The sequence below is a fragment of the Chamaea fasciata genome, unplaced genomic scaffold, assembly GCF_029207755.1.
Source record: "Chamaea fasciata isolate MVZ Bird 193981 ecotype frontalis unplaced genomic scaffold, bChaFas1.0.hap1 SCAF_4, whole genome shotgun sequence".
Taxonomy (NCBI): Eukaryota; Metazoa; Chordata; class Aves; order Passeriformes; family Sylviidae; genus Chamaea; species Chamaea fasciata.
In genome coordinates this window covers 27,506,067-27,521,138 of record NW_027094089.1, presented here as the reverse complement: position 1 = coordinate 27,521,138, position 15,072 = coordinate 27,506,067, and the positions used below count along the sequence as shown (strand labels likewise).

The following is a 15,072-nucleotide window of genomic DNA, read 5'->3' as shown; positions in this document are numbered from 1 at the left end:
AAAAAAAAAATCAAGGAGTTGGTATATACGTATGTATATACCATTCTGCCATTGTTCCTCCTTTGATTTCCTGATCTCCCTCCCACTCCCTTCTTTGATTGTCCCAGTCTCATTCTCCCATATTTTCAGTATCATCTGGTTGTTCTGTCATCTGCTTCCACTATTTCCTTATAGTTTATGTTCTTTTTTATTATGTTCTTTTTATTATGCACTAATCGTAAGAACAGGCTGGTTTATCCTTATTTCCAGTCTTTTCTTAGACAATTAAAATGGTCCCATGATGGGAGGCAAATCGGTATATGCATAGATGCAGGTAAGCACCAAGGGAGAGCCACTGGCTCCAAAACTATTAGATGAATTAGTTAAGGATATAATTCAAACAAAGTCGTGATGCAGCCAGGAGGAAGTACTTAGTAAGGTATACATATATAGTATATAGGCATATAATATGTATTACAGAATAACCTGAGTTGGAAGGGACACACAGGTCTTTTAAAGTCCAGCTCCTGACCCTGCACAGATCACCCCAAGAGTCACACTGTGAGCCTGAGAGCTTCGTCTGAACACTTCTTAACTCTGGCAGACTGGGTGCTGTGACCATGTCCCTGGGGAGCCTGTCCCAGTGCCCAGCCACCCTCTGGGTGAAGAACCTTTTGCTGATATCCAGCCTAAACTGCCCCTGACATAACTTCAGGCCATTCCCTTGGATCCTGTCTCTGGTCACTCAGAGAAGAGTGTCCCTCCTCTTCCCCTCACAAGCAAGCTGTAACTGCAATGAGGTTTCCCTTCAATCTCCTCTTCTCCAGGCTGAACAGACCAAGTGATCTCAGCTGCTCCTCATACAGCTTCCCTTCAAGGCCCTCCTCTGTCTTTGTTCCTCTCCTTTGGACACTCTTACAGTTTAATAACTTCATTATTCTGTGGCACCCAGAACTGCCCCCAGCCCTGGAGGCGAGGCCACCCCAGCCCAGAGGGGACAATCCCCTCCCTTGCCCAGCTGGCCATGCTGTTCCTGATGCCCCCAGGACACACTTGGCCCTCCTGGCTGCCAGGGCACTGCTGGCTTATGTTCAACTTGCCCTGGCCCAGGACCCCAGGGCCCTTTCCATGGCACTGCTCTCCAGCCTCTCATTGCCCAGTCTGTCTGTGCATCCAGGGCTGCCCCAGCCCAGGTGCAGGATCTGGCACTTTCCCCTGTTGAGCTTCGTATGGTTGATGATTGCCTGGCCCTCGGCTTTGTCAGGGTCTCTGCAGAGCCTCCCTGCCTTTCAGGGAGTCAGCAGCTCCTCCCAGATTTGTATCACCTGGGAACATGATTAGTGTCCCTTCCAGTCCTGAGTCCAGGTCATGTGTGAAGATGTCAAAGAGCACGGGGCTGAGGATGGAGCCCTGTGGAACCCCCTAGTGACAGGTCCCCAGTCTGATGTCACCCCATTTACTGTAGCCCTTTGTGCCCAACCCATGAGCCAGTTCTCACCCATCCCATGATGTGTTGGTCCAGCTGTGAGCTGGACATTATGTATGCTATCTATTTACATATGTACACACTATGTACATATAGTACTTAGTACGGTACTTGAGTGTAACTGTTTGATATACACTTGTAAATTCCCATTCTAAGTCTGATTTCTGTCTTGAAACAAAACCTTTTTTTGGAAGAAAGAAACATAGTGTCTCTGAGAATAGAGAAGTTGAGTCTAACTTCCTGTTTTTAAATAGCCTGATACTGCTTTTGAATCTCTGATACAAAGATCCACGTGTAAACCTCCAAATTTCAGAAAATGGCATTTACATTTACTTTAGTTGTGTCAAATTGCTACCATTACCCGAAAGTATCAACATTTGCCAGAACAGTTCCTATCTTGAAAGAACTGTCAATATTGGTCATTTTTCTCTTTTCTTTCATTACAGCTCCTGTGAAGAATCTTAGAACATTACCTAAACATGACAAGTTGTGGGTAGGGTGGACTGCTCCTAACACTTATGTTCTTAAATATGTGATTGAATGGTGTCTGGTGTCCAGCAGCTCAGATTGCATCATAGAATGGCAGATTGCACAGGGTGATGTTCAAGGAATCGACTTAAAAGGTATTTAGCTCATAAATCTACATATAGTTTGTAGGACACTCTAAAAACCTGCTTAGCATTCTGAAGATGAGAAACACTCTCACAGTGATTAGAATTTCTTGGTAGAACAGCGGTTTAATGCTGAGAGTTTCAACTAGTTTAATTTGAGTGTATGGAAGTATTTGTGTGTTTTTGTCAAATATACAACTGTATCTGATCTCAAATTTTGAAATGTATACAATGTAACAACAAGGGGTATATCTCCATTTTGGTTTTAGTGTTGTCATTCTTAGAAACCATTAAAATAGTGAAAAGGATGAGTCCTTTCGAAATCAAATTCTTTCATTACTCTTTTACTACAGTGAAACTTGATCAGCCTTATTGTTCTTCTGAGATTATGGTCTGTGTCTGAAATCAGTAATTTGGGTAGTTAATGCTATATACAAAGACCTTCTATTTAAAGTAAATTAGAAAAAAACCCTGACTTCTCTGAAGTGCACTTAGTAAATTTTACATTTGAGTGTGGACCATTATATTGTTCCTTTAGTTAATATTTTGGAGCAGTGTATTAATGAGCTCTAGAGAATACTCAGCTGCATTAGGTACAAGTACACCTAGTAAACAGCGAAAACTCAGAAACATGTATCTGAAGTAAATGAGGATGATGAGCAATTTGACTGTCTGAAACAACACCTTTTAAATTCCTTTTATTAGGTATAAAGCCTTTCAAGTGTTACTTGATAACTGTGTACCCTCTGTATGCTGATGGTCAGGGAAGTGGACAGTCTGTGAAGGCTTATCTTAAGCAAGATCGTAAGTATAAGTCATCGCCTTGTAGCACATACACTGACCCTTTTTGACAAAAAATAAATAAACCTTTGCTTTAATGTGGACTGTGTAATTAAAAATGGTTTAGTAACTGAGGGTCAGGTGACATCGTTCATCTTTTCCCTTCTGTTATTATCCATTCTGCTTTTTTACAGTATTTGGGAACTAGACAGATGGCTGACTATGGCTGGCTCTTTGTTTCTCCAAACTTTATCAGATAATCAGACATGAATTTTTTATTTTAGTGATATATTTACAATATATTCATTATTTACAATAGTGATATTTATATGCTGATTTATTTTAAATTTCAAGTGTGAAATCAAAACTTAACTTTATTTGAAGGTTTCCTGCAACATGCTGACTTTCTTTTCATATCTGGTCCTGAATGTTTCTTTTTTAAAGCATCTTTATAGTTCTTATGTTGTTTAAAACCAGTGCTTTTCCATGTAAGTTAGTCAAACTATTCCATTGAAGTTTTTATGCTCTAACAGTTTGGTCCTTGTTAATATGCTGCTTCTGTGAATGCAAGGTTGCCAAGCAGAAACTAATCTTTATCTCCCATTACAGGTCCTTCAAAAGGACCTACTGTTCAGACAAAAAAAGTAGGAAAAGCTGAAGCTGTTTTGACGTGGAACCATCTCACAGTTGAGGAACAAAATGGATTTATCCGAAATTACACCATACTTTATAAAACTATTGATGGAAATGAAACAGGTACCAGAAAATAGAGAAGTGTTTTATGGCATTGAAGTGTTTCATATGTCTCCTTCCTAATATTTGTTCCTGAAAAAATACACAGAATCATTACAGCTGACAGTCTGTTCTGAGAACATAAAACTGGTGTTTGAGCCATAATTCTCCTCCATACAGAACAGAAAGTCCCTAGTAAAGAATTCAGAACATTCAGTATGTATATATTGGGTACTGAGTTTAGTTTCTGAAGGCTGATTTGTGAGTATTGTGCTCCCATATTGCAATCTAAATACAGACTGAGATTATGGTATATGAGGATGATGGCAGACCATTCAAGATACAAAAGGTTTTGACTGTATTTAACTATGATAAAACCTTAAGGAAGTGGGGAGGAGATTTTTAGTCCTCCTGGAGCTGTAGATCAACATAGTACTGATGTAGATCATCTTGTTTGAAGTGTGTCATAGTTTTCAGTAGTGTGTGTGACGTACAGGCAGCTGACACTATCAAAACTTTAATTCTTAGATTTGCTTAAATTGGAAGGGCCAGGTACTTATGCATACCCATGTCTTAATATTCCTTAGCTTGGTTTTGTCCTAGTCAGTACTAGCAGTTCCTTGTTAGCACTGTGTATTTGGCTTACTAGACAGACTTTCAGCCTTAATTATACTACTAGTTTAGTTTGTAGGTGCATTGTAGGGGAAAAAACTCTCACAGGAACTTGAATATAGAAAGATACTAAATTCAGATACCTAAACAGAAATTAATCTCAGCATTTCTTGTACAAGTTTATAGTCTTTGACTGTTGTATTTTCCACCTGCTATGTGTTCTGTTAAAACTATCCTTCACGTCTGAAGTTTTGATATCTTCATGTTGCTGTTTTTGTGGAGATGTTATTTGTTTGTAAAAAAACAGTATAAATTTCTTCTCTTTAGTTGTGACTGTGGATCCCTCCAAGACAGAGTATACCCTTTCCTCTCTAGCCAGTGATACACTGTACACTGTGCGGATGATGGCATCCACAGATAATGGAAGCAGCACTGGTCCTGATTTCACTTTTACTACTCAAAAATTTGGTAAGGCAAAGTGGCACAATTGGTAGAGGTAGGAATTAATGTTGCAACAATACAGCAAGGCTCTTTGAAAGATGTGTTAAAAGGCAAAAGTGATTTTATTTTAAAGTTTCAGTAACAGTCAACCTGTAATGTTCCTAATACCTGGGTGGCTTGTCTAGTGCTCTTTTACTAAGAGGTAGTTTAGTCAGGATTTTTCTGATTATATAGACAACAATAAATGCTCTGCAAACCTCATGAATTGCACTTTTTTGTTACTAACCCTGCTGGTTTGGATGTGTTTTATGTATATTTCAGGCCGTGGGTCATTTTTCATGAGTCATTAGGATTCACCCAGTGCCCTTATCTCTTTTGATGTCCAGTGGCACCTACCCCTAGTCAGTCTTTTTTTTTAATCCTGATAAGGTGTGCTGAAGAAGCTATAGAAACGTGTGCTTGTATGTTGATCTGCTGATGTAGGTGCCCGTCAGCATATGTCATTCTCAGAGCCCTTCCAAATTCTTTCATATCATTATGAAAGTTTTCTACAGATCTTTACAGAGACTTGTTTTGAGTAGTTAAATATATTATATATTCAGTGTTAGGGTGCTTCTTACATGTAAGGGTAACAGCAACATTACTGACTGAGTTTAATTGTGGAAGACACTTAAATTCTTGAATTTACTGTAGGCTTTTTTCCTGTATAGTGTTGCTCTTTCCTAAGCATTCTCCAAGGTCTGCTTAAGAATGTGTGTAACATTCGAAGAAATACATAATAATGCAAACCTTGGTGCTTGCAGGCAGAGGAAATCTTCATGTACAGAATAAACTGATGGCTGAGTAGTGACTTTGTTTACTTTACTTATTTGACCATGACCGTGTTATGACAGCCACCCGGGCACTGGAACACCTGGGCAGCAGATGAATTGACAGAGATGTTACTGTCATACCTGCCCAAGCTACAAAATTACTTGTTCTGTCAGTACTACAGCTTCTAGATCAACCCATGTTTTTTGTTGGTGCAAGGCAGTAGATTGTCAGGACAGTGCTTTTCATGTTTTCATCAGGAGGCGCTTTTCATGTGTTGAAAAGGTTCTTCTGAATGTGAAGCTTTGAGACTGAGCATTGAGGTGTTTCAGGTTCTCCCTAACCTTTTGGAAATATGTACTGCTGTTGAGGTCTTTAAATGCCAAAGTGGGCTGTAACTGCTTTTTTTCACCTCCTTCAGGAAAAGGAGAAATTGAAGCCATAGTTGTACCTGTGTGTCTAGCATTCCTGTTGATTGTGCTCCTTGGAGTTCTGTTTTGCTTCAACAAACGTGACCTGTAAGTAGAAAATAACTCTTCCTCTTATATTTCTGAGTGTAACAGAAATGGCAGTAATTTATACCAACCCAATTAAGTATTCTTCAGTTAGAGCAGAGAAAAACTTAAAGCATGCATGTATGGATTGGTGTCAAAACCTGTGTTTTCCTGGAGAAACCAGGGCCTCTTCTGATACTAATTTCTTACTGTTAGTTACACACATACTAAATGTTCCATGATTCAGTCCTGCAAGAAAATTAATGATTTTCTTGGTGGATGTAGTTAGGGTTAGCTTTGTTAGGTTTTGATCAGGATATACTGTTTGTGTTTCTTAGTCATCCTGTGAGTGGAATTATGGTCCCTAGTTTGTGAAGTGGAGGAAGTCTCTTTGTTGTGTTTGGGCAATTTATTTACAGCATTAACAAACGTGAAGCTTTATGGCAAAAAAAAATTAATCAGACATCATGATCAGGTAACTCAGTGCCTGTTTACTGACTGCTGGGAAGCAACCTGCCTCCTCCTGCTTCCCCACCCCAAAGCTCTTGTCTGTGGCATCTTAACCAAGATGGCATTGCTGCAGTGTTTCCCCTGGCAAGGTGTAGCACCTCTCCTGTGTCCCCTGCCAACTATCCTTTCTTTCTAATTAATGACAGCATTTTATGCCCTTTTCCTTTTAACCTCCCTGCTGCTCCTAAAATTAGTTCTTAGTAGACAATAGTTGGAAAGCCCATCTTGAATTGTTCTTCAGAGTTCTCCTATAGGGAATCTCTTGTGGTAGCCTGTTTATAAAGAGCAAGAGAGGTGCATCGGTTTTAAAGCTGGTTTGTTTGGGGGTGATGTATCAACAGAACGTTCTGGTTTTAAGGAACAGTACATTCTTAAGACCTACAAGGCAAGTTTTTCTTCCAAATATTTTTTTTTTTTTATTTTTAATTGTGGAGTTAGCTTAGATTTGACCTGTGCTAATCATAGTTACATTAAAAAGAAGCCAGATCGTATTTGCATGCTGGCATGCATCGTGAAGTACTAAAGTAATAGCTCTGTACATTCTAAAGTGCTATAAATTTGAAAATCTCTCACTATTGTTGCCATTTGTTGTTTTGCATTACATTAATAGCTTCATCTAATGTGTGGAGGAATAAAGTGCAGTGCTGTGTTTTGCTTTGTTTTACTACTAAAGTACTACAGTCTCATACAAAGATGAAAAGGAACCCAGGAAGCATTCTTATTTGGAATGCAAAATTTCTATGTAAGGAAGTGGTGTCCTGGAGTCTTCTGTAGTTGCTATGAACAGAGAATTTGGGGAGTGCATCTTGTGACTTTATTCCTTTTTTAATCCTTTACAGAATTAAAAAACATATCTGGCCTATTGTACCTGATCCATCCAAGAGTAACATTGCTCAGTGGTCTCCTCAAGTTCCAGCTAAGGTAATACCTTTTTGCATCCTGTATCTTCCTAGTCTGCAAGGTTTCAGATAAACTAACCAGCTGGAGTCTTCTGTCTTCTAGCACAGATGGATTTCAAGGAAAACCCTGAGTATTAAGTGTCATTGATATTGTGATACAATATGGTTAGAAGACTTCATTTCATCTGTAGATTGAGCATTAGATTCACATGGCTCTTAGCACAGATTCATAGTCTAGCATGGGCTTTAAAGTTGTGAGTTAGATTCAGTTTACTAGTTGGAAGGGTCAAGTACTCATTTCTTTGCTCATTCATGGGAAATCATCATTAAGTAAACCATGATTCCCATTCTTAAAACCCTGAAGTGACTTGTTTGCCCAGTTCAGTCATGAATGAAGGAGAAGACTATAAACAGTTCCTCATTAATGAGAAGATGGCAGCAAAATTTGTGCCACATGTGGGACAAATGACCAGGCAAATTCTGTTCAACAAATTGTGGCTAATTTCTGTGAAGAAGTAGTCTGATGTTGAGTACATTATTTGAAGTAGTATATGGTTCTCAGTATAGGATGTTCCTGTGCTGCACAGCAAATGCTTCTGTGTTTACAGCTCTTAAGAACAATTAAAATGAGAGCAAACATCCACTATGATTTTAGAATAGCTGGATAATTAAGGCTCCATATTGAAAACAAAGCTGTATCCTTAATTTTTTAACACATGCTTTGGAGATATTGCCAGACTTAGTAAAGAGAACTTACATGAAGAAATTCAAAGGCATTATGAAGAAAAATTCATATATTTATTGAGGTTTTTGATTTTTAACATAACCTTCCTCTTAGACAGCATACATCTCTTTCTTTCAGCATACCTTTAATTCCAAAGATCAGATGTACCCAGAAGGCAGCTTTACAGATGTAAGCATTGTAGAAATAGAAGCTGACGACAAGAAGTCTTTTTCAGAACAAGATCTAAAACCCTTTGACTTGCTTAAAAAAGACAAAAGTACTTCAGAAGGGCACAGCAGTGGTATTGGAGGATCCTCGTGCATGTCCTCTCCTAGGCAGAGCGTCTCTGACAGCGATGAAGGTGAAACAACACAGAACACTTCAAGCACTGTACAGTATTCAACTGTAGTGCTTAATGGCTACAGAGACCAGACACCTCTACATGTCTTTTCAAGGTCTGAGTCAACTCAGCCACTGCTAGATTCAGAAGAGAGATCAGAGGATCATTCTGGAGGAGCTGACAGCACGGCACAGAGGCAGCAGTATTTCAGACAAAATGGTGGTCAGGATGAAACCAACACAGACAGGCCATGCTTTGAAAGAACAAAGCAGGTTACTCAGGCTGATGAGGGAGATCTTGTTGGATTTGTTCAACTGCAGATCTCAGGTCAGAGTTCACAGCCATTGGGCCTTGGGATGGAAAAAAATACCCAGGAATCTGCTCTATCAAGTGTTTTACAGACATGTACTGAAGGACAAACTGTGAGACCTGAAACAGTGGAAGAAAATCCACTGCCAGTTGATGAAATGCCAAAAAGTTACCTCCCACAGACTGTGAGACAAGGGGGCTATATGCCTCAGTGAGAGAAAAGACTGGCTCTCTTTAGGCCTTCATTAGTGCCTGTTCACATATTCCCCTGTGTTTCTGATAAAGTAAGCTAAGTATTCTTATCTTACTGCAGATAGAAAACCTGAAATTAAGCGAAAAGTAATTTGACAGAATACAATAAGGACTGTTTTTATGGAAAATTTCCAGTGCAGACCTACTGGAGATTTACTTTTATGCACTACATAAAACCTTACATCTGGATAGCTGAATGAGCCTGTGTGCTACATTGGGTATTGTGTCTCTCTTCGTAACAGAATTTCACATGATTGAAAAGGTCAAGTTTTAAATATCCACATCAGCCAATAGACCTCCCAGAAGAAACACTTTGATGCGTGGCAGTGTACAAGCCTAAAAAGCTAGCCTTAGTTGCACAGTGCAGCTTTGTGCAAAAGTAAGACTGAAGCTCAGTATTCTGACATGGAAGAATACTTGTGTGATAGACTTTTCAATAACTTAATTGACTTACAGAATTTTGATTTGTCCCAGTGCCTCAATTTTCAGCTTGCCAGGCCTGCAAATCATGTTCATCCCTGTTTAAAAACCTTTAACATTGAATAGAACTTGCTATGGTGCACAGGTAGGAGAACACCAAGATTGCTTGAATCTGAATTCTACTATAGCAATTGATACTGTACCTACATTTAGATATGTGTGCACATGAACTATAGAGTAATTTGGCCTATAAAAATGTGCCTTGCAACTTGACACACAGCAATTCAGTCTCATTGAAAAATTTGGAAATCAGATGACAACACAGATCAGGAATTATTTAAAGGCTTTGTACCCCAGTCCTGTTTGAACATATAAAACTTCCGTGGTCATATATGCCTTTTTTTAATAAGTGCACCTTTGCTGTGTACAGCTCAAGTAACAAGGTGTAAGCTTTTACCATTTTTGAGTGCTGAGGGGAAAGGAAATATAACCTTCCTCCTGACAGACTGCAGCTGTTAGTGTGCTGTAACCTCACTGCTAATACTGCAGGTCATCCTTGAAACTGAAATCAGCCAAAGCATAGAAGTCATTGATGCTCTTGGAACTAAAACCAAAACCTGTACTCTGAATTTGAACTTTGCTGGTAGCACACTTAAGTTGTTAAAATTCCTTAATGACTCCCTGCTCATACAGTTTACTGTTTTTTTGAGGAAGCTACATTTCTGGGAAACTTCATCTCCCAGTATTTAAACAAAAATCAAATTGCATGAAAATAACCCCCTTCTCCAGTGATAACCAGAAATTTTATGGCACTCTTTAAGTTTTTTTTTAATTAATTTTTAATCTAATGTAGGCAGTCAGCTTTCTAATCTGACACTAATAAAACTGCATTTCAAAACACTAAATGCTGTTTTGTGAGACTAAAACAAGGGTTTTATTTCTCCTTCAGCAAAATAACTATGTATTTAAGACCACCTGAAACCTTTTGTGCTGTGACCTCTGGTACTGCTGTTCTGCAGAGCACTTGCTAAAAGCCCTTGAAAGGCCTGTGTCAGTATCATTTCATCTTCCCTTGTCTGCCAGCTTGCATGGAAGGATGGGTAACACATGTAAATGTCCACTTGTGTCTTTTGCTTTTGTTATGAAGAAATTAAGTACAAGAGTAAATTTGTAAGATTGCCTCTTGAAATTTGGAATATTTAAAACAGATAAAGAATGCAGAATCTTTAATAACATTTCAGTATTCCACTGTTCCTTTCTCCTGACAGTATTTGTCTGTATCTAGGCACTTTTTTTAAATTAAAAGGCTATGTTGCAGCTTACTATAATTACACCTTTCTTCAGACCATTCCTCTTCCTGTTCACCCCACTGCACACTCAGCATCTTCAAACTCCCTCCCACAGGGCAAAGGCATAATGAAAACTGCTGTCATGAGACAACAGATATCATCTTTCCTTTTTCAGAGGTTGAAGGAGCATTCCTTTTTTGGAACATGTTCCTCTTGGGAAAAATTGCATTTACTTTACTGGGGGATGAGTTACCTTCTCTATGCAAACTTCACAATGACTGTAGAAACCACAAGTGAAAGGGAAAGGCTCTGCTGAGCAGTGTGCATACTTATTAGAACTGTCCAGCAGCCAAATGCATTTCATCCATCTTCTCATCTCTGTAATATTGTTGGCCACAACCTGGCTACATGGTCTAAACAGTGCTGCAAAGGTCTGGATGTTTTCAAAAACATGTTGGCGTTTTTTAATTATGGTTTTGTGATTCAGTAATATTAACTTTTGATAGCATATGTTATTTGAGGGAGAATGACAGGTATTCCTTAAGTTGCTACTTGCCTTTCTGTAGAGGGAAGGCATTTTCTTCTCAGTTGCTGTTAATCGTGGACCATTCAAGATTTACCTGATGTTTAACAGCAGCAAAAGATTCTGATTTTTAAAGTCTGTGCTAACTAGAGTTCTGGCCTGTCATTTCTGACATCTTTCATTGTTGTTTATGGGCCAGTGGTAATAAACTCAAAGAACTGAGTGGGTCCTAGAGAAAGTTCTGGCTGGCTGGCAATGGCATGCTCTTTTGAGACAGTGCATTTATCTAGGGCTAAAATACTAAAGACTAAGCAGGAGCTCCTGGTGGGTGAACAGCTTGTAGAAGCCACAATACATATAAATAACAGGTTTACAACTAGTTCATAAACCTATGTGCCAAATATATCGTGCAGTGTTCAGGGTTTAACAAGATTTTGTACTTTGGACTGTAAAAATCTAATTGTATCAAACAGTTGCATACAGGTTTCTAAGGGTATCTGCAGTGTAATTATAGCAATCCACTGAAATTTTCTGAGCTTGGCCCTAACACAGTAATTAAAGTAAAATTTTCTCCCTCCTCCACCCCCTCCCTTCACCAGTGGCTATTGGTTCACAAAACAAAGGCATTATTAAAGTCACATTTCAGTATAGACACTTTCATGTCCAACTTGATTTCTTGGACTGGAATTTTTCAGGTACAGGTGGAAGAATAGTCGTAAGGGCTGTTAATTTGGGGGCAGGGAAGGGAGGCTAGTAGAAATATATTAATATATTTGAAAAACTCTTAAGTGCAGGCCGAATAATGGTCCTCTGTTTACGAGGGAAGTAAATATATTACCTTTGTAGTTCTATTGTGGTGGTTCTGTTAGACCAGGAGATGATTTGTGTTGTTTTCTGGAGTGTGTTGGCTCAGTTCAAGGGCAGATAGTCTAGGAATATCCTCTTCTGCTGTAGTGAAAGTCTTGGAATTGTTTCACACATGCTTCTGTAGAAGAATTAAGCTGCCTGTTACGCCTTAATGTGGCAGTACAAGCACAGCAGAGGAAAAATTTTTAAACTTTGTTCTGGAGAGTTTATGATGAGTATATTCTTGTCTGGTAGAGAAGCCTAGCAAAACCTGGAAAAAACTTTGGCTCTGGGAGGATGAGGGAGTTTGCATGCTAGGGCTGAGTCCCGTTCTTGGGCTCCGGAGCAGCCCCATCATCTGGGTGGGAGCTTCAGCTTTGTAGAGCATGAGCTTTGTCAGGTGGTTAAAACATACATCAGTGTGCCCCGTATGTGGGGATCACCGTGCTGATTTTAATTAATTGTTTAATTAGAGCCAGGTCTCAGATACCCAAGATCCACATCAGTGCATGCTGCTGTGGAATCGACTTCTCAGTGGGATCTGAAATTCCAAAGACTGTCAGATTGTTAATAGTCTGCCCCACTCTGGGATGTACACATTTTACATTGTCACTTATGTGCATTAAATGGGACTAAATATACTAGTTGATTTTCCCCATTAGACAGTGACTGTAGCTGAGATTAACTGTTGTTTGAATGCATTCCTTTAACTGTGTTAAAAAGTTCTCTTGACCGATCGACAGTAAAAGTTCATTTATCCCCATAATCTCTTGTCTGTCTGCAAGGATGGATACATATAACCATTTTAAATTCCAGGAGTCACTTGTAATGTTTCACAGAAGAAGTTTATATAAAAATGTTGAGTGTTCTGTCATGGAACAGCTGTTAGGGAATTGCGGCCAACCCGAGTCTTCAGCTTTGCTTTTGATCCAGAAAATTGCAGTGAAGTGGAGGTGTAAGTGGAAAAGTCTGGAGGAGGTTGAAATTAAGTATCTTGCATTGGACTCACGAATTTCCATTTCTCTTCCTTTAAAGTGAAAGCTAAAAAAGCTAAAAATCATATATATTTGCTTTCACTGTTGTTTCCTTTGTAGGATTTGTGCAATCTGAGCCATTCTTGAAAATAAAAGCAGTGCTGACTTAATGCACAAGGATGCATTTCTAAGGCCACAAGATTTGATAAAACAAACCAAAATACAATAATGAAGGGCCAGATTTCAACAATTGTATGCTTCCCTGCCTCTTAACTGTAGTGCAGAGAGAGGGTGGGCAGCAAGTACCTCCCAGAATGCAGCCTTAGCCAGTACTTGTATTTATTTGCAAAGACAACCTGAAGGGGATATATGCAATAATGTCATTGCTACTCTGCAGAAGCACACTTCTGTAACAATAGATGAAAAACACTTATGGCACAACTGTTGACTGATGGCTGGAAAGCTCCACATCCACATCCTCCTGCTCAGACTAAAGTGTCAGCTGTTCTTCTCTGGGGATCATGGGCGTGGCAGATGGGCGTTCTCTGCAGTGTGAAATTGATAACACCTATCACTTTTCATCATCAAAGCACATTTGTTAACAGATCCAGTCAACTTGCCGTTGGTTTTTTTAACACACCAGTTTTGTTTACAGTGTCACATATAGCCTGACACTTTGATACAGCCAGGGATTGTCTAGTAACCAATTGCTTTTATTTGGGGATAAGAAGTTACTGGTCACCCAGTTTGCTGTGCCAATATATGCATCTAGGTGAGTGGAGGTGTGCGACACAGGAACGAACAGATGTACCAACAAGGAAAGTGCCTTGATGCTGGATTGGATGGCTAGTGAATGTAAACATTAAGTTAAATTTTCCTATGTACTTAAACTAATTATGTCTAATTAAACTAGTGGTAATTTGATGCCAGCTTTAAAGGGCTTGCATACTCTGGCCAGAGGTTAACCTTGTAAATTGCTGCATAAGCTGTCTCTGTATGGGAATGTGTTTTAATACCTGTTCAGTGTCTTTATTCTTTTGCAAGCTGCATGTGTATTGTCATATAAAATCTGCTTTCTACAATTTATTTTTATGGTCAGTTTTGAATGTCTTCCTCTTTGTTACCTGATTGAGCCTGAACATTGCATTTCTGTAGTACATCATATGCAGAAAGAAAACAAAACAAAATTCCATACTTAACTTGTGTGCTAGAGTCAGTGTTTTGTGAGGCTAACCAAGTAGTAACCACAGAAGAAGAGTCTGGGCCACTGCCTCACATGCAAGAGACAGAGACACAACCATGACGTTCCTGAATAAAAGGCTACCTTCTCATTGCTCCTGTGGCCACATTCAGCAGCAGGTGAATGGTCTAGTCCCGCCTTGGTTATTGCTGCTGGAAACAGAAACTATGCTCTCTACTCACACAGTCTCATTTCCAAGAAAGGCATCTCCGACCTGGCTATGTCTGGCACTGCTCTATCTCACCAGGGTTTACTTCTTTTGTTTCTCGTGGGTGTAGGATCATCACAGATTATGTCTTGATACTGACAAGTACTGACATGTACTGAAAAAGCATTTTTTTGGGAGTTGGGTCTTCAAAGGCTGGTCACCTTCACAAAGTGCTTTAAGGTGGGCAGGCGGGGAAAGACTGCTCCCCTTTCTTGGCTGAAGTCCTCATCTGAATAGAGAGACTCGGACCCCGGTAAAGCCCAGGGGGCAGTGGGGTGGGGAAGGGGGCATTCCATTCATTATACAGCACCAGAAGAGCCATCCTAGGCGTGTCATGCATGAGTTAATGCTTGGTAGAAGATGCTAAGACTCCTTTTCCAAAATGTTGGTTTACTGCACAGTAGTTCACTGACCCCTGTTTCACATAAGGCCCTTGAGAGGCATAGCATTTTTGTGTGTCCTGCTCCCCTGTGCTCACAGCTGATGAGCATTAGTGCAGGACAAATGCCAGAAACAGCTCGGTTCCGGGAAGGAAACAGTTCTCCATCCCCTTGGCAGGGGCCAGCAGAGCAGAGCACAGGAGCAGGAGGTGT

At 39.7% G+C, this 15,072-nt stretch overlaps 1 protein-coding gene across 2 annotated transcripts in view; it reads left to right on the top strand.

Moving 5' to 3' along the window:
* The window catches only part of IL6ST (interleukin 6 cytokine family signal transducer), a 32,523-nt gene extending 18,293 nt beyond the window's left edge, over positions 1–14,230 (top strand). For both annotated transcript variants that reach the window (XM_066181163.1, XM_066181162.1), the window contains exons 10-16: positions 1,912–2,088; positions 2,782–2,880; positions 3,466–3,612; positions 4,528–4,668; positions 5,873–5,969; positions 7,295–7,376; positions 8,217–14,230. In XM_066181163.1, the coding sequence (XP_066037260.1) occupies positions 1,912–2,088; positions 2,782–2,880; positions 3,466–3,612; positions 4,528–4,668; positions 5,873–5,969; positions 7,295–7,376; positions 8,217–8,942 (1,469 nt within the window). In that variant the 3' untranslated portion in view covers positions 8,943–14,230. The remainder of the gene's footprint in view (positions 1–1,911; positions 2,089–2,781; positions 2,881–3,465; positions 3,613–4,527; positions 4,669–5,872; positions 5,970–7,294; positions 7,377–8,216) is intronic.
* The last annotated feature ends 842 nt before the right edge of the window (positions 14,231–15,072 follow it).